General features: G+C 49.2%; 1 protein-coding gene and 1 long non-coding RNA gene across 6 annotated transcripts in view; one reads left to right on the top strand and one right to left on the bottom strand.

The window, feature by feature from the left end:
- Positions 1-2,114: 2,114 nt before the first annotated feature.
- LOC115177604 (uncharacterized) lies at positions 2,115-3,439 on the top strand. The gene is made up of 2 exons (XR_003872438.1): positions 2,115-2,449; positions 2,481-3,439. It is a non-coding gene; the product is annotated as an uncharacterized LOC115177604 (long non-coding RNA).
- Positions 3,440-3,485: 46 nt separating this feature from the next.
- The window catches only part of LOC115177601 (breast cancer anti-estrogen resistance protein 3), a 30,050-nt gene continuing 15,968 nt past the window's right edge, over positions 3,486-17,567 (bottom strand). For 4 of the 5 annotated variants that reach the window (XM_029738490.1, XM_029738492.1, XM_029738494.1 and 1 more), the window contains 13 exons: positions 16,416-16,559; positions 15,947-16,127; positions 14,996-15,134; positions 14,544-14,629; positions 13,498-13,620; positions 9,983-10,136; positions 8,314-8,488; positions 6,931-7,092; positions 6,597-6,712; positions 6,328-6,499; positions 5,803-5,923; positions 4,771-4,953; positions 3,486-4,273 (listed from right to left, as the gene is read on the bottom strand). In XM_029738490.1, coding sequence (XP_029594350.1) covers positions 4,092-4,273; positions 4,771-4,953; positions 5,803-5,923; positions 6,328-6,499; positions 6,597-6,712; positions 6,931-7,092; positions 8,314-8,488; positions 9,983-10,136; positions 13,498-13,620; positions 14,544-14,629; positions 14,996-15,134; positions 15,947-16,127; positions 16,416-16,559 — 1,938 coding nt within the window. In that variant the 3' untranslated portion in view covers positions 3,486-4,091. Of the gene's footprint in view, positions 4,274-4,407; positions 4,431-4,726; positions 4,954-5,802; positions 5,924-6,327; positions 6,500-6,596; positions 6,713-6,930; positions 7,093-8,313; positions 8,489-9,982; positions 10,137-13,497; positions 13,621-14,543; positions 14,630-14,995; positions 15,135-15,946; positions 16,128-16,415; positions 16,560-17,567 lie in introns of those variants that run through there. The other variant, XM_029738491.1, reaches the window with a different exon arrangement.

Below are 17,567 nucleotides of genomic sequence, written 5' to 3' on the forward strand. Positions count from 1 at the left end.
TCTTACCTCTACCTCTCTCTACCTCTACCTCTCTCTCTACCTCTCTCTCTACCTCTACCCTCTCTCTACCTCTACCTCTCTCTCTACCTCTCTCTCTACCTCTACCTCTCTCTCTACCTCTCTCTACCTCTCTCTACCTCTCTCTACCTCTACCTCTCTCTACCTCTCTCTACCTCTACCTCTCTCTACCTCTACCTCTCTCTACCTCTACCTCTCTCTCTACCTCTACCTCTCTCTACCTCTACCTCCTCTCTACCTCTACCTCTCTCTCTACCTCTCTCTCTACCTCTACCTCTCTCTCTACCTCTACCTTCTCTCTACCTCTACCTCTCTCTCTACCTCTCTCTACCTCTCTCTACCTCTCTCTACCTCTACCTCTCTCTACCTCTCTCTACCTCTACCTCTCTCTACCTTCCTCTCTCTCTACCTCTACCTCTCTTTCTACCTCTCTCTCTACCTCTCCTCTCTCTCTACCTCTACCTCTCTCTACCTCTACCTCTCTCTCTACCTCTACCTCTCTCTCTACCTCTACCTCTCTCTCTACCTCTACCTCTCTCTACCTCTACCTCTCTCTCTACCTCTCTCTCTACCTCTACCTCTCTCTACCTCTACCTCTCTCTCTATCTACCTCTACCTCTCTCTACCTCTACCTCTCTCTCTACCTCTCTCTACCTCTACCTCTCTCTACCTCTACCTCTCTCTACCTCTACCTCTCTCTACCTCTCTCTCTACCTCTCTCTCTACCTCTCTCTCTACCTCTCTCTCTACCTCTACCTCTCTCTACCTCTACCTCTACTCTCTCTACCTCTACCTCTCTCTCTACCTCTACTCTCTCTCTCTCTCTACCTCTACCTCTCTCTCTACCTCTCTCTCTACCTCTACCTCTCTCTCTACTCTCTCTCTCTCTCTACCTCTCTCTACCTCTACCTCTCTCTCTACCTCTCTCTCTACCTCTACCTCTCTCTCTACCTCTACCTCTCTCTCTACCTCTCTCTCTACCTCTACCTCTCTCTACCTCTCTCTCTCCCTCTCTCTCTACCTCTACCTCTCTCTCTACCTCTCTCTACCTCTCTCTACCTCTCTCTACCTCTACCTCTCTACGCCTCTCACCTCGTCTGTCGTTCTTACCTCTCTCTATACCGTACCTCTCCTCTCTACCTATACCTCTCTCTCTACTCTCTCTCACTCTACCTCTCTCTCTACATCTACCTCTCTCACATCTCTCTCTACTCTACCTCTCTCTCTATCCCTCTTCTACCTCTCTCTACCTCTCTCTACCTTACCTCTCTCTAGACTCTCTCTACTCTACCTTCTCTACCTCTACCTCTCTCTCTACCTCTCTCTACCCTCTCTATACCTCTACCTTCTCCTTACCTCTCTCTCTACCTTCTCTCTACCCACACTCTCTCTCTACCTCTCTCTTACTTCTCTAACTCTACCTCTCCTCTACCTCTCTATTACCTCTCTCTACTATACTCTCTCTAACTCTCTCTACCTCTACCTTCTCTATACCTCTCTCCATACCTCTACTCTCTCTCTACCTCTCTCTCTACCTACACTCTCTCTTACCTCTACCTCTCTCTACCTCTACCTCTCTCTACCTCTCTCTCTCTACCTCTCTCTCTCTACCTGTCTCTCTCTACCTCTCTCTCTTTCTCTCTACCTCTTCATCCTCCTCTCTCTCTCTACTCCTCTCTCCCGGTCCCATTCCTCTCTCCCTATTCTGACCTAATCACAGATCATTAGTTGCCATGACATTGTGATTGTTTTTATATTAAATGACTGCTATCATAGTTATATCAGATTGTTATCAGCTGGATGGTGAAGCCACTATTTTATGGACCACGTATTGACTGGAACCCAAATGCCACCCTGTTTTCTATATAGTGTACTTGTTTGTCACATGTTCTCTCACCAGAAGAGTGGTTAGGTCCCAAATGAGACCCTATTCCCTATATAGTGCACTACTTTAGACCAGAGCCCTATTCCCTATATAGTGCACTTCTTTAGACCAGAGCCCTATTCCCTATATAGTACACTACTTTTGACCAGAGCCCTATTCCCTATATAGTGCACTACTTTAGACCAGAGCCCTATTCCCTATATAGTGCACTACTTTAGACCAGAGCCCTATTCCCTATATAGTACACTACTTTTGACCAGAGCCCTATTCCCTATATAGTACACTACTTTAGACCAGAGCCCTATTCCCTATATAGTGCACTACTGGGGAATAGGGGGCCAATTGGGACGCAGACTCTATGTGAAAATGGTCAGTTTTTAAATGTATGTTTCTGGGGTTCTTATTGGTTGTCTTGATTCTCTGATCATGTCTGTGGTTGTTATGGTTACCGTCTGGTCCAGTTCATACAGACTGTTTTGGTTGTTGTTTCTTTGTTCTGACCACTGTTTATCTCTCTCTTTTTGTGGTTTAACTGTCTGTGGTCAGGTTCTGACCAATCAGATGCCTCTGTGGTCAGGTTCTGACCAATCAGATGCCTCTGTGGTCAGGTTCTGACCAATCAGATGGCTCTGTGGTCAGGTTCTGACCAATCAGATGGCTCTGTGGTCAGGTTCTGGCCAATCAGATGCCTCTGTGGTGGTGTTGTGACTACTGCTGTCTCAGTACTCCTGGAGGACCCCTGGTGTTTCTGATAGATTAACTTCCGTCCAGCCCGGGATTCAATCAAAGGCGCATTGTGGATTATTAGCACACCAAATTAGACTGTTCAATCTAATGTAGACTTCAGCTGACATCCGCAGCGTTTACCATGAATACCATCTCCACGAAGGTCAGAGAAATGACCTGGTTAAAGGTGCATTGTGGACAGTGCGCCTTTGGTTGAATCCCAGCCACGGTCTCATTCAGATCTGGGACACCAAATCATGTATCAATTACATGTCCCAAAATGGCACCCTATTCCCTACATAGTGCACTCCTTTTGACCCGAATGGCACCCTATTCCTGATATAGTGCACTACATTTGACCAGAGCCCTAAAAGTAGTCACAGTATAGGAAATAGGGAGCCATTTTGGACATCCATCAGTGCTTCCATCCCAAATGGCTCACTATGTAGTCCACTACCTTTGACCAGAGGCCATATAAGAATAGGAGGCCATAGGAAGCATTTGGGAGGCCATAGGGGAATAGGAGGCCATTTGTGAGGCCATAGGGGAATAGGAGGCCATAGGGGAATAGGAGGCCATAGGGGAATAGGAGGCCATTCAGTGTCTGTCAGCCCTCCAGGTCTAGTTTGACCTTACATCTCCCTGGTTAAATGGAACTGGATTCATCACTCGCTGCTTCTCAATGTTTTATGGAGTGTATGTATGTTATTATATGATCACATTTTAAAACAACTGATGTGTTGATCTCTAAGTACCCTGTGAACTGTTATGTGTTGAGAGAAAAAATAAATAGATTTATGTAAAATGTGATGTTTTGTTGTGTGTTTTTTTTAACAGACCAAAGTTGACACAGTGATGTTTTAAATCATTTATATCATCTGAATAGAAAATGTGATAACTCCCCAGTGATTTCTCTTCAGAAAAACTACTTTCACAGACACCTAGACGGTTGAGAATAAAGTTGTCTGAACACAGAACATGTTAACGGTAAACTCTGCAGGTCAACATTTTGACACACCTGAACAAACAACCAGTAGAAGCACATCACACACCTTGTCTACGTCCCAAATAGCATCCTATATCGTGCCCTACTTTCAACCAGAGTCCTATTCCCTATATTCCCTGATAGTGGCCCTTCATAGAGAATAGGATGCCATTTGGGACATTGGCCAGGTTTATGAGGGAAACCAACGCATCCACACCTGCTAGGTGAGAACCACCCAGAAACACATCCCAGGACTGCTCCAGGACATATTCATTAGGCACCAAACAACGGACTGAAACAGGGAGGGAGCACCTGAACTTGTCCAATAAACTCAATTTATTTTTTATTTACTTTTGCTGCAAAAAAGCTTTAATGAATACGATCCAGGTAAACAGGTTACCGATTTCAAACTGTTGTGCAATGTGGCGCTCTCCTGAATGCAGCCCGGGTCACAGTATAGAGTTTAAGGGTCAAAGGTCAGAGTTCGGGGGAGAATTCCTCGCTAGGTTCCAGTTTGTTGGAGAGCACGGTGAGGATCTTGTCAAACTTGTCGTAGCGTTTCTCCTTGTCTGCCGCTGCTCCAGTCTGTCCCCAGAACAGCCTTAGAGCAAACTCTGTCCTGAAACACTCCAGCAGCTCTGGGATTGGCTCCCAGTCACCTGACGGGACAGAGTGGCAGGGCCCACGGCCAATCAGTGACTCGGGATGGTTATGAGGCAGGACTAATGTGATTTGATTTGGTGGTTTGGATGTGTGCCTGTGTGTTTTCTATAAGTGTGTGTGTTTTTTTTTCTCCATATTGTGTGCGTGTGTTACCTGTGAGCAGGCTGTGTGTGTTACCTGTGAGCAGGCTGTGTGTGTGTTACCTGTGAGCAGGCTGTGTGCGTTACCTGTGAGCAGGCTGTGTGCGTTACCTGTGAGCAGGCTGTGTGCGTGTTTTACCTGTGAGCAGGCTGTGTGCGTGTTTTACCTGTGAGCAGGCTGTGTGCGTGTTTTACCTGTGAGCAGGCTGTGTGTTACCTGTGAGCAGGCTGTGTGCGTTACCTGTGAGCAGGCTGTGTGCGTTACCTGTGAGCAGGCTGTGTGTTACCTGTGAGCAGGCTGTGTGTTACCTGTGAGCAGGCTGTGTGTTACCTGTGAGCAGGCTGTGTGTTACCTGTGAGCAGGCTGTGTGCGTGCTCCTGGTACTGTGGGGCGTGTAGCGCTGCGTTGCGTGCTGCCTGCAGGGTGTTGTATAATAACTGACAGCCTCTCTCTGTGTGTTCTCCCTCCTCTCCCTCCATCAGCCTCAGGAGGGGAACCAGGTGGGGCACAGCCAGGGGACCCTGCACCACGGAGTCTACACACAGACACACACATTACACACACATTACAAATACATCACACACACACATTACAAATACATCACACACACACGTTACAAATACATCACACACACGTTACAAATACATCACACACACATATTACACACACGTTACAAATACATCACACACACGTTACAAATACATCACACACACGTTACAAATACATCACACACACACACATTACATCACACAGTACAAATACATCACACACACATTACACATTACAAATACATTACACACACACACATTACACATTACAAATACATCACACACTGTAACGAGGGTCGTACAAAGGGGACCAAGGCGTGACGTGTGAAGCACTAATACAAAAACAACAAAAGGACCGACAACAGTTCCATCAGGTGAACATACACTACACGGAAAACAACTACCCACAAACAACAGGAAAAAACACCCCTACTAAATATGACCTCCAATTAGAGGCAACGAGGAACAGCTGCCTCCAATTGAAGGTCAACCCAATAAACCCCAACCTAGATATAAACAAACTAGAAATCCAACATAGAAATAGAGAACATAGAACAAACACAAACACCCCCTGTCACACCCTGACCACTCTACCATAGAAAATAACAACTTATATTGGTTAGGACGTGACACACACACACATTACAAATATATCACACACACACATTCCAAATACATCACACACACACACACATTCCAAATACATTACACACACCTTACAAATACATCACACACACATTGCACACATTACAAATAATTTACACACACATTACAAATACATCATACACACATTACAAATACATCATACACACATTACAAATACATCACACACACACCTTCCTCCTCATCTCCGTCATTCAGAGCGTTCATGAAGGGTTTGAGGGTCTTCTCAAACATCACAGCACTCTCTGTGTGGTTCCTCCTCAGTGCTCTCCATGTCCTCTCCAGACGGACTACCTACACACACACAGTACGCACACACACACAGTACGCACACACACACAGTACGTACACACACACAGTACGCACACACACACACAGTACGTAAACACACACAGTACGTACACACACACACAGTACGTACACACACACAGTACGTACACACACACAGTACGTACACACACACAGAGTACGTACACACACACAGTACGTACACACACACACACACAGTACGTACACACACAGTACACAGTACGTACACACACACAGTACACACACACACAGTACACAGTACGTACACACACACTTTAGAGACCTGACGGATATCTAGGGTCTTTAAAACACAGCATAGTGTGAGGGTGTCAGGTGTGTGTGTGCGTACAGTGTGCGAGTGTACTGTGTGTGTGTGTGTGTTGTGTTACCTGAGGCATCTCCAGAGCCTTCATGACGGCTGAGAATGCGTAGAGGTTATGGGCGTGGTCTCTCAGGGCCTGGGCCAATAGGATGACTTTATGCAGCACCGTGGCCCTCTGACCTACCGTCCCTGTACAGCCCAGGATATCTATGGCAACACCCAGGGCTAGCAGGTGGTGCCTGACACACACACACACACACACACACATGACAGACACAGTCAGATGTTCATATTTGAGGTGTGTGTGTGTGTACGTGTGTGTGTGTGTGTGTGTACCTCTCCAGCAGGTCCTGTCTGAGCTGTTGTCCGTGAGACAGGGTGACCAGCTCCAGACCTGAGCCAACTCCCATCATCCTCTTCTGGTCCTCTGTCACACCCACGATACGAGCCACCTACACACACAGACAGACAGAGCGTGTTTCTGTTGTTTGTTTGTGTGTGTGTGTGTGTGTGTGTGTGTGTGTGTGTGTGTGTGTGTGTGTGTGTGTGTGTGTGTGTGTGTGTGTGTGTGTGTGTGTGTGTGTGTGTGTGTGTGTGTGTGTGTGTGTGTGTGCGTGTGAGATATTATAGTGCATAGGTGTGTGTGTGTGTGTTTATAACTATGTCTTACCTGGCAGTCGACACTGAGAATGTGCAGAGCGGTTGTCATGGCGTTGGAGCGTGTGAACAGTTCTTTGAGCGCCATGAGAACGGTGGGGTCTAGAGGTCTGTTATTATCTGGTAGCAGGAGGGACTCAAACTGGTCCAGTCTGAAACACGACACCGTCTCCACCTGGTAACATGTTAATAACATGTCACTTCTCAAACTGGTCCAGTCTGAAACACGACACCATCTCCACCTGGTAACATGTTAATAACATGTCACTTCTCAAACTGGTCCAGTCTGAAACATGTCTCCACCTGGTAACATGTTATTAGTATACTGATAACATGTTAATAACATGTCACTTCTCAAACTGGTCCAGTCTGAAACACATCTCCACCTGGTAACATGTTAATAACATGTAACTTCTCAAACTGGTCCAGTCTGAAACACGTCTCCACCTGGTAACATGTTATTAGTATACTGATAACATGTTAATACCATGTCACTTCTCAGACTGGTCCAGTCTGAAACACGACACCGTCTCCACCTGGTAACATGTTAATAACATGTCACTTCTCAAACTGGTCCAGTCTGAAACACGACACCGTCTCCACCTGGTAACATGTTAATAACATGTCACTTCTCAAACTGGTCCAGTCTGAAACACGTCTCCACCTGGTAACATGTTATTAGTATACTGATAACATGTTAATAACATGTCACTTCTCAAACTGGTCCAGTCTGAAACACGACACCGTCTCCACCTGGTAACATGTTAATAACATGTCACTTCTCAAACTGGTCCAGTCTGAAACACGTCTCCACCTGGTAACATGTTATTAGTATACTGATAACATGTCACTTCTCAAACTGGTCCAGTCTGAAACACGACACCGTCTCCACCTGGTAACATGTTAATAACATGTCACTTCTCAAACTGGTCCAGTCTGAAACACGTCTCCACCTGGTAACAGCCTGGTAGTAACATCTCTGTATAACTCCTACATTAGGTTTGTTATTGTGTTGTAGCAGGATTACACTGCACTACACTATATTACATTACATTACATTACATTACACTACATTACACTACGAGTTCATAGTCTGTTATTCACTGACATGTAGTCAAACTGAGCTACAAAACATCACCTACATCACAATGTTGTTCAATAAACATCTAATAGAATCACCTACATCACAATGTTGTTCAATAAACATCTAATTGAATCACCTACATCACAATGTTGTTCAATAAACATCTAATAGAATCACAATGTTGTTCAATAAACATCTAATAGAATCACCTACATATCAATGTTGTTCAATAAACATCTAATAGAATCACCTACATCACAATGCTGTTTATTGTAAATCAAATTAAATAAACAACACCCAACCACAACAAACCTGCGGCCTCTGAAAGTGTGAATCCTCCTCTTCCTCCTGGACCTGCCCGTCAATTGGTAACCGAGGCAACTCCCCGCTTTCCTGTGCCTCCAGGAAGCTGAAGGATGTCTCAGTGAGACGGGCTCTGCTCTGCCACTTCTCCTCCGCACGCAGCCTGTCCACGTGGCCACGCTTTCTGACAGGAAACACACAATAACACATACACACACACACACACACACACACACACACACACACACACACACACACACACACACACACACACACACACACACACACACACACACACACACACACACACACACACACACACACACACACACACACACACATATATATATATATATACACATATATACATATATATACATACATACACACACACACTACATAACTAAAAGTATTGGACACCTGCTTGTCGAGTATCTCATTCCAAAATCATGGTCATTAATATGGAGTTGGTCCCCCTTTGCTGCTATAACAGCCTCCACTCTTCTGGGAAGGCTTTCCACTAGATGTTGGAACATTGCTGCGGGGATTTGCTTCCATTCAGCCACGAGAATTAGTGAGGTTGGGCACTGATGTTGGGCGACAGTCTGCGTTCCAATTCAGCCCAAAGGTGTTCGATGGGGTTGAGGTCAGGGCTCTGTGTCGTCCAGTCAAGTTATTCCACACCGATCTCGACAAACCATTTCTGTATGGACCTCGCTTTGTGCACGGGGGCATTTTCATGCTGAAACAAGAAAGGGCCTTTCCCAAACTGTTGCCACAAAGTTGGAAGCACAGAATTGTCTAGAATTTCATTGTATGCTGTAGCGTTAAGATTTCCCTTCACTGGAACTAAGGGGCCTAGCCTGAACCATGAAAAACAGCCCCAGACCATTATTCCTCCTCCACCAAACTTTACAGTTGGCACTATGCATTGGGGCAGGTAGAGTTCTCCCGGCATCCGCCAAACCCAGATTCGTCCATCGGACTGCCAGATGGTGAAACGTGATTCATCATTCCAGAGAACGCATTTCCACTGCTCTAGAGTCCAATGGCGGCGAGTTTTACACCACTCCAGCCGACGCTTGGCCTTGCACATGGTGATCTTAGGCTTGTGTGCGGCTGCCCGCCCATGAAAACCCATTTCATGAAGCTCCCGACGAACAGTTCATGTGCTGACGCTGCTTCCAGAGACAGTTTAGAACTCGATAGTGAGTCTTACAACCGAGGACAGACGATTTTTACAAACTACGCGTTTCAACACTCAGCGGTCTACCACTTCAAGGCTGAACCGTTGTTGCTCCTTCACAATAACAGCACTTACAGTTGACCAGGGCAGCTCAAGCAAGGCAGAAATTTGACAAACTGACTTGTTGGAAAGGTGGCATCCTATGACAGTGCCACGTTGAAAGTCACTGAGCTCTTCAGTAAAGCCATTCTACTGCCAATGTTTGTCTATGGAGATTGCATGGCTGTGTGATTGTCAGTAACAGGTGTGGCTGAAATAGCCGAATCCACTAACTGTTCATTACAACCACATCTAGAGGCTACCAGAGGTTACTGATGTAACCCCGGTTCTATGAACCAAGCATGTTTTTTTTTTTACATTTTATTTGATAGTTTCATCAGTCGCGGCCCCTAGTTTGGGAAACGCCGTAAGACCCAAATGGTTTCTTCTTACTTTGATTCAGGCACCTGGATGACCAGCTCGTCATAGGGGTCCTCACGGTGACGGTTGGGAGGAGTCCCGGGGAAGAAGGTGGACACTCTGAAGGGTTTGGGCGGGGCTCGGGGGTGCAGCTGTCCGTCAGAACCTCGCAGCGTCACACCTCCACCTGGGGACCACAGGAGGGGTTACAGAACGGGTGTTTCACCTGGGTGTGTCACGGTGACGTCATAGGGGTCGTCACCTGGGTGTGTGTGTGGTATGTGGTGTGTTACCTGGGTGTGTGTGTGTGTGGTGTGTTACGTGGGTGTGTGTGTGGTGTGTTACCTGGGTGTGTGTGTGTGTGTGTGTGTGTGTGTGTGTGGTGTGTTACCTGGGTGTGTGTGTGTGTGTGTTACCTGGGCTTGTGTGTGGTGTGTTACCTGGGTGTGTGTGTGGTGTGTTACCTGGGTGTGTGTGTGTGGTGTGTTACCTGGGTGTGTGTGTGTGTGTGGGGGGGGTGTGTTACCTGTGTGTGTGTGTGGTGTGTTACCTGGGTGTGTGTGTGTGGTGTGTTATCTGGGTGTGTGTGTGTGTGTGTGTGTGTGGTGTGTTACCTGGGTGTGAGGGCCGTGTGTGTGGTGTGTTACCTGGGTGTGTGTGTGTGTGTGTTACCTGGGCTTGTGTGTGGTGTGTTACCTGGGTGTGTGTGTGGTGTGTTACCTGGGTGTGTGTGTGTGGTGTGTTACCTGGGTGTGTGTGTGGGGTGTGTTACCTGTGTGTGTGTGTGGTGTGTTACCTGGGTGTGTGTGTGTGGTGTGTTACCTGGGTGTGAGGGTCGTGTGTGTGTTACCTGGGTGTGAGGGTGGTGTGTGTGTTACCTGGGTGTGAGGGTCGTGTGTGTGTTACCTGGGTGTGAGGGCCGTGTGTGTGTTACCTGGGTGTGAGGGTGGTGTGTGTGTTACCTGGGTGTGAGGGTGGTGTGTGTGTTACCTGGGTGTGAGGGTGGTGTGTGTGTTACCTGGGTGTGAGGGTGGTGTGTGTGTTACCTGGGTGTGAGGGTGGTGTGTGTGTTACCTGGGTGTGAGGGTGGTGTGTGTGTTACCTGGGTGTGAGGGTGGTGTGTGTGTTACCTGGGTGTGAGGGTCGTGTGTGTGTTACCTGGGTGTGAGGGTCGTGTGTGTGTTACCTGGGTGTGAGGGTCGTGTGTGTGTTACCTGGGTGTGAGGGTGGTGTGTGTGTTACCTGGGTGTGAGGGTCGTGTGTGTGTTACCTGGGTGTGAGGGTCGTGTTTGTGTTACCTGGGTGTGAGGGTCGTGTGTGTGTTACCTGGGTGTGAGGGTCGTGTGTGTGTTACCTGGGTGTGAGGGTCGTGTGTGTGTTACCTGGGTGTGAGGGTGGTGTGAGGGTGGTCTGAGGGTGGTGTGAGGGTGGTCTGAGGGTGGTGTGTGTGTTACCTGGGTGTGAGGGTCGTGTGTGTGTTACCTGGTGTGAGGGTCGTGTGTGTGTTACCCCTGGGTGTGAGGGTCGTGTGTGTGTTACCTGGGTGTGAGGGTCGTGTGTGTGTTACCTGGGTGTGAGGGTCGTGTTTGTGTTACCTGGGTGTGAGGGTCGTGTGTGTGTTACCTGGGTGTGAGGGTCGTGTGTGTGTTACCTGGGTGTGAGGGTGGTGTGTGGTGTTACCTGGGTGTGAGGGTGGTGTGTGTGTTACCTGGGTCAGTGGTGTGTGTGTTACCTGGGTCAGTGGTGTGTGTGTTACCTGGGTCAGTGGTGTGTGTGTTACCTGGGTGTGAGGGTGTGTGTGTGTTACCTGGGTTGTAGGGTGGTGTGGTGTGTTACCTGGGTGTGAGGGTGGTGTGTGTGTTACCTGGGTGTGAGGGTGGTGTGTGTGTTACCTGGGTGTGAGGGTCGTGTGTGTGTTACCTGGGTGTGAGGGTCGTGTGTGTGTTACCTGGGTGTGAGGGCCGTGTGTGTGTTACCTGGGTGTGAGGGTCGTGTGTGTGTTACCTGGGTGTGAGGGTGGTGTGAGGGTGGTGTGAGGGTGGTGTGTGTGTTACCTGGGTGTGAGGGTGGTGTGAGGGTGGTGTGAGGGTCGTGTGTGTGTTACCCTGGGTGTGAGGGTCGTGTGTGTGTTACCCTGGGTGTGGAGGGTCGTGTGTGTGTTACCTGGGTGTGAGGGTGGGTGTGTGTGTTACCTGGGTGTGAGGGTCGTGTGTGTGTTACCTGGGTGTGAGGGTCGTGTGTGTGTTACCTGGTGTGAGGGTCGTGTGTGTGTTACCTGGGTGTGAGGGTCGTGTGTGTGTTACCTGGGTGTGAGGGTGGTGTGTGTGTTACCTGGGTGTGAGGGTCATGTGTGTGTTACCTGGGTGTGAGGGTCGTGTGTGTGTTACCTGGGTGTGAGGGTGGTGTGAGGGTGGTGTGAGGGTGGTGTGTGTGTTACCTGGGTGTGAGGGTGGTGTGAGGGTGGTGTGAGGGTCGTGTGTGTTACCTGGGTGTGAGGGTCGTGTGTGTGTTACCTGGGTGTGAGGGTCGTGTGTGTGTTACCTGGGTGTGAGGGTCGTGTGTGTGTTACCTGGGTGTGAGGGTGGTGTGTGTGTTACCTGGGTGTGAGGGTCGTGTGTGTGTTACCTGGGTGTGAGGGTCGTGTGTGTGTTACCTGGGTGTGAGGGTCGGTGTGTGTTACCTGGGTGTGAGGGTCGTGTGTGTGTTACCTGGGTGTGAGGGTCGTGTGTGTGTTACCTGGGTGTGAGGGTGGTGTGTGTGTTACCTGGGTGTGAGGGTGGTGTGAGGGTGGTGTGAGGGTGGTGTGTGTGTTACCTGGGTGTGAGGGTCGTGTATGTGTTACCTGGGTGTGAGGGTCGTGTGTGTGTTACCTGGGTGTGAGGGTCGTGTGTGTGTTACCTGGGTGTGAGGGTGGTGTGTGTGTTACCTGGGTGTGAGGGTGGTGTGTGTGTTACCCTGGGTGTGAGGGTCGTGTGTGTGTTACCTGGGTGTGAGGGTCGTGTGTGTGTTACCTGGGTGTGAGGGTCGTGTGTGTGTTACCTGGGTGTGAGGGTCGTGTGTGTGTTACCTGGGTGTGAGGGTCGTGTGTGTGTTACCTGGGTGTGAGGGTGGTGTGTGTGTTACCTGGGTGTGAGGGGTCGTGTGTGTGTTACCTGGGTGTGAGGGTCGTGTGTGTGTTACCTAGGTGTGAGGGCCGTGTGTGTGTTACCTGGGTGTGAGGGTCGTGTGTGTGTTACCTGGGTGTGAGGGTGGTGTGAGGGTGGTGTGTGTGTTACCTGGGTGTGAGGGTGGTGTAAGGGTGGTGTGAGGGTCGTGTGTGTTACCTGGGTGTGAGGGTCGTGTGTGTGTTACCTGGATGTGAGGGTCGTGTGTGTGTTACCTGGGTGTGAGGGTCGTGTGTGTGTTACCTGGGTGTTGAGGGTCGTGTGTGTGTTACCTGGGTGTGAGGGTCGTGTGTGTGTTACCTGGGTGTGAGGGTCGTGTGTGTGTTACCTGGGTGTGAGGGTCGTGTGTGTGTTACCTGGGTGTGAGGGTCGTGTGTGTGTTACCTGGGTGTGAGGGTCGTGTGTGTCTGAGGGCTGAAGGGCTGATCAGGGGTTCGCTACCCGTTCGGAACACTGGGGAAATGGGGGCGGGGCCTACAGCCTCTGATTGACAGCTATGAGGCGCACCTGGAGGGAGAGGAGAGAGGTGTGTTTGTTACCTGAGCAGAGCTGGGAATGTACGAGTGTGTGTGTTACCTGAGCAGAACTGGGAATGTATGAGTGTGTGTGTGTTACCTGAGCAGAACTGGGAATGCACGAGTGTGTGTGTGTTACCTGAGCAGAACTGGGAATGTACGAGTGTGTGTTACCTGAGCAGAACTGGGAATGTACGAGTGTGTGTGTGTTACCTGAGCAGAGGTGGGAATGTACGAGTGTGTGTGTGTTACCTGAGCAGAACTGGGAATGTACGAGTGTGTGTGTGTGTTACCTGAGCAGAGGTGGGAATGTACGAGTGTGTGTGTGTTACCTGAGCAGAGGTGGGAATGTACGAGTGTGTGTGTGTTACCTGAGCAGAGGTGGGAATGTACAAGTGTGTGTGTGTTGCCTGAGCAGAGGTGGGAATGTACGAGTGTGTGTGTTACCTGAGCAGAGGTGGGAATGTACGAGTGTGTGTGTGTTACCTGAGCAGAGCTGGGAATGTACAAGTGTGTGTGTGTTGCCTGAGCAGAGGTGGGAATGTACGAGTGTGTGTGTGTTACCTGAGCAGAGGTGGGAATGTACGAGTGTGTGTGTGTTACCTGAGCAGAGGTGGGAATGTACGAGTGTGTTTGTGTTACCTGAGCAGAGCTGGGAATGTACGAGTGTGTGTGTGTTACCTGAGCAGAGCTGGGAATGTACGAGTGTGTGTGTGTTACCTGAGCAGAGCTGGGAATGTACGAGTGTGTGTGTGTTACCTGAGCAGAGCTGGGAATGTACGAGTGTGTGTGTGTTACCTGAGCAGAGCTGGGAATGTACGAGTGTGTGTGTGTTACCTGAGCAGAGCTGGGAATGTACGAGTGTGTGTGTGTTACCTGAGCAGAGCTGGGAATGTACGAGTGTGTGTGTGTTACCTGTGCGTAGGTTGCTTTCAGACTGTGCTGATTGGATCGAGGGTCTTCTGCCCAGATTCTCCAGGTTGGCTGGCTGACTCCCACTCCTGAGAAACACACACACACACACACACACAAAACAATATACACACACACATAAACAATACACACACACACACACAAACACTAACTATACCAAACACAACACAAAACAGTATCTTTGAGTGTGTAATTTTCTGTGTATCTATGTGTGTGTGTGTGTGTGTATGGGTATGTGTGTGTGTGTGTGTGTATATGTGTGTATATGTGTATGTGTGTGTGTGTATATGTGTATGTGTGTGTGTGTGTGTGTATGTATATGTGTGTGTGTGTGTGGTGTGTGTGTGTGTGTGTGTGTGTGTGTGTGTATGTATATGTGTGTGTGTGTGTGTGTGTGTGTGTATGTGTGTGTGTGTGTATGTGTGTAAAGCCACCTGGGCAGTGTGTTAGTGACGTGTAGCGTGTCCATGTGTGATGAGTTGAAGCTGAGTCTCTTGCTGCGGTCTGGCTGTGATTCCACCCCCACCCTGTCAAGGGCGCTGTTGCTGGATCTGTTGCTGGATCTGTTGCTGTCTAGAGGAGGGAAGAAAATAACATTAACAGTAGGTGAGACACAAGCCTCCGGAACACAACACTTATTCATGTACCTCCACACCACGTGTGGTTCTGGGGCAGTTCATTCATTCATAACCAATGTTTTGACAGACTGACAGACTGACAGACGGACAGACGGACAGACGGACAGAGTGACAGAGTGACAGAGTGACAGAGTGACAGACAGACAGAGTGACAGACTGACAGAGTGACAGAGTGACAGACTGAGAGTGACAGAGTGACAGAGTGACAGACTGACAGAGTGACAGAGTGACAGACAGACCGACAGAGAGACAGAGTGACAGAGTGACAGACTGACAGACTGAGAGACAGAGTGACAGAGTGACAGACAGACTGACAGAGTGACAGAGTGACAGACGGACAGACTGACAGACAGAGTGACAGAGTGACAGTGACAGACTGACAGAGTGACAGAGTGACAGAGTGACAGAGTGACAGACAGACTGACAAAGTGACAGAGTGACAGACTGAGAGTGACAGAGTGACAGAGTGACAGACTGACAGACTGACAGAGTGACAGAGTGACATACTGACAGACTGACAGACAGACAGACAGACAGACAGAGTGACAGAGTGACAGAGTGACAGAGTGTGGTCCAGCGGTTAGTGGCCAGACCCCTGCAGACATGTACAGTTTAGATTGGAACACAACCCACTGCCTTTCTGACTGGTAAACTCCTCTACTTTTCCTGCACCTCAATGGAATAAAACTAATATTTCAACCCAAACTGTGACAGTGTGTTCTATCCACGTTGTCTGTGGGTTCTTACCGGTCCGCTCTGCCTGGCGCTCACTGATGACACGTATAGGCAGGGAGCGTGTGATTGGGTGATAGATCACGGCGCCAGAGGCCTGGGAGACAGGATGACGTCCACCCACGTGGAAACGCACCAGGGCGGGAATGTTGTCGAAACGATCCCCTTCAAACTGGAACAGCTCACGGGAGTAACCCTGGAGGACACACATAATTATAACACACACACGGACTCACGTACACACATCAAACCAATCCCCTTCAAACTGGAACAGCTCACGGGAGTAACCCTGGAGGACACACATAATTATAACACACACACGGACTCACGTACACACATCAAACCAGTCCCCTTCAAACTGGAACAGCTCACGGGAGTAACCCTGGAGGACACACAGAATTATAACACACACACGGACTCGCGAACACACGTCAAACCAGTCCCCTCCAAATTGAAACAGAATAGCACACACACAAACACACACCTTCTTGGGCCGAAGGACCACCCTAATGATCTTGTAGTGCAAGGGCTCATCCCTCCAATAGCTACTCAGGACATAGTCACCGGGGGAGGAGGCTGTGTCACGAACCAGAAAGTCACCATCTCTCTCCAGCAGAACCTCTGCCCCCTAGAGAGAGAGAGAGAGAGAGAGAGAGAGAGAGAGAGAGAGAGAGAGAGAGAGAGAGAGAGAGAGAGAGAGAGAGAGAGAGAGAGAGAGAGAGAGAGAGAGAGAGAGAGAGTGTACATCTCTATCTATAGGTCCATGGTACCAGGTGTGTGTACCTCTCTGCCTATGGGTCCATGGTACCAGGTGTGTGTACCTCTCTGCCTATGGGTCCATGGTACCAGGCGTGTGTGTCTGTATCTCTCTGCCTATGGGTCTATGGTACCAGGTGTGTGTGTGTGTACCTCTCTGCCTATGGGTCCATGGTACCAGGTGTGTGTGTGTGTACCTCTCTGCCTATGGGTCCATGGTACCAGGTGTGTGTGTGTGTACCTCTGCCTATGGGTCCATGGTACCAGGTGTGTGTGTGCCTCTCTGCCTATGGGTCCATGGTACCAGGTGTGTTTGTGTGTGTACCTCTCTGCCTATGGGTCTATGGTACCAGGTGTGTGTGTACCTCTCTGCCTATGGGTCCATGGTACCAGGTGTGTGTCTGTGTGTGTACCTCTCTGCCTATGGGTCCATGGTACCAGGTGTGTGTGTGTGTGTGTGTGTGTGTACCTCTCTGCCTATGGGTCCATGGTACCAGGTGTGTGTGTGTGTGTACCTCTCTGCCTATGGGTCCATGGTACCAGGTGTGTGTGTGTGTGCCTCTCTGCCTATGGGTCCATGGTACCAGGTGTGTGTGTGTACCTCTCTGCCTATGGGTCTATGGTACCAGGTGTGTGTACCTCTCTGCCTATGGTTCCATGGTACCAGGTGTGTGTGTGTGTACCTCTCTGCCTATGGGTCCATGGTACCAGGTGTGTGTGTGTACCTCTCTGCCTATGGGTCCATGGTACCAGGTGTGTGTGTGTACCTCTCTGCCTATGGGTCCATGGTACCAGGTGTGTGTGTGTACCTCTCTGCCTATGGGTCCATGGTACCAGGTGTGTGTGTGTACCTCTCTGCCTATGGGTCCATGGTACCAGG

The sequence above is a fragment of the Salmo trutta genome, chromosome 38 (assembly GCF_901001165.1).
Source record: "Salmo trutta chromosome 38, fSalTru1.1, whole genome shotgun sequence".
In the NCBI taxonomy this organism is placed as follows: Eukaryota; Metazoa; Chordata; class Actinopteri; order Salmoniformes; family Salmonidae; genus Salmo; species Salmo trutta.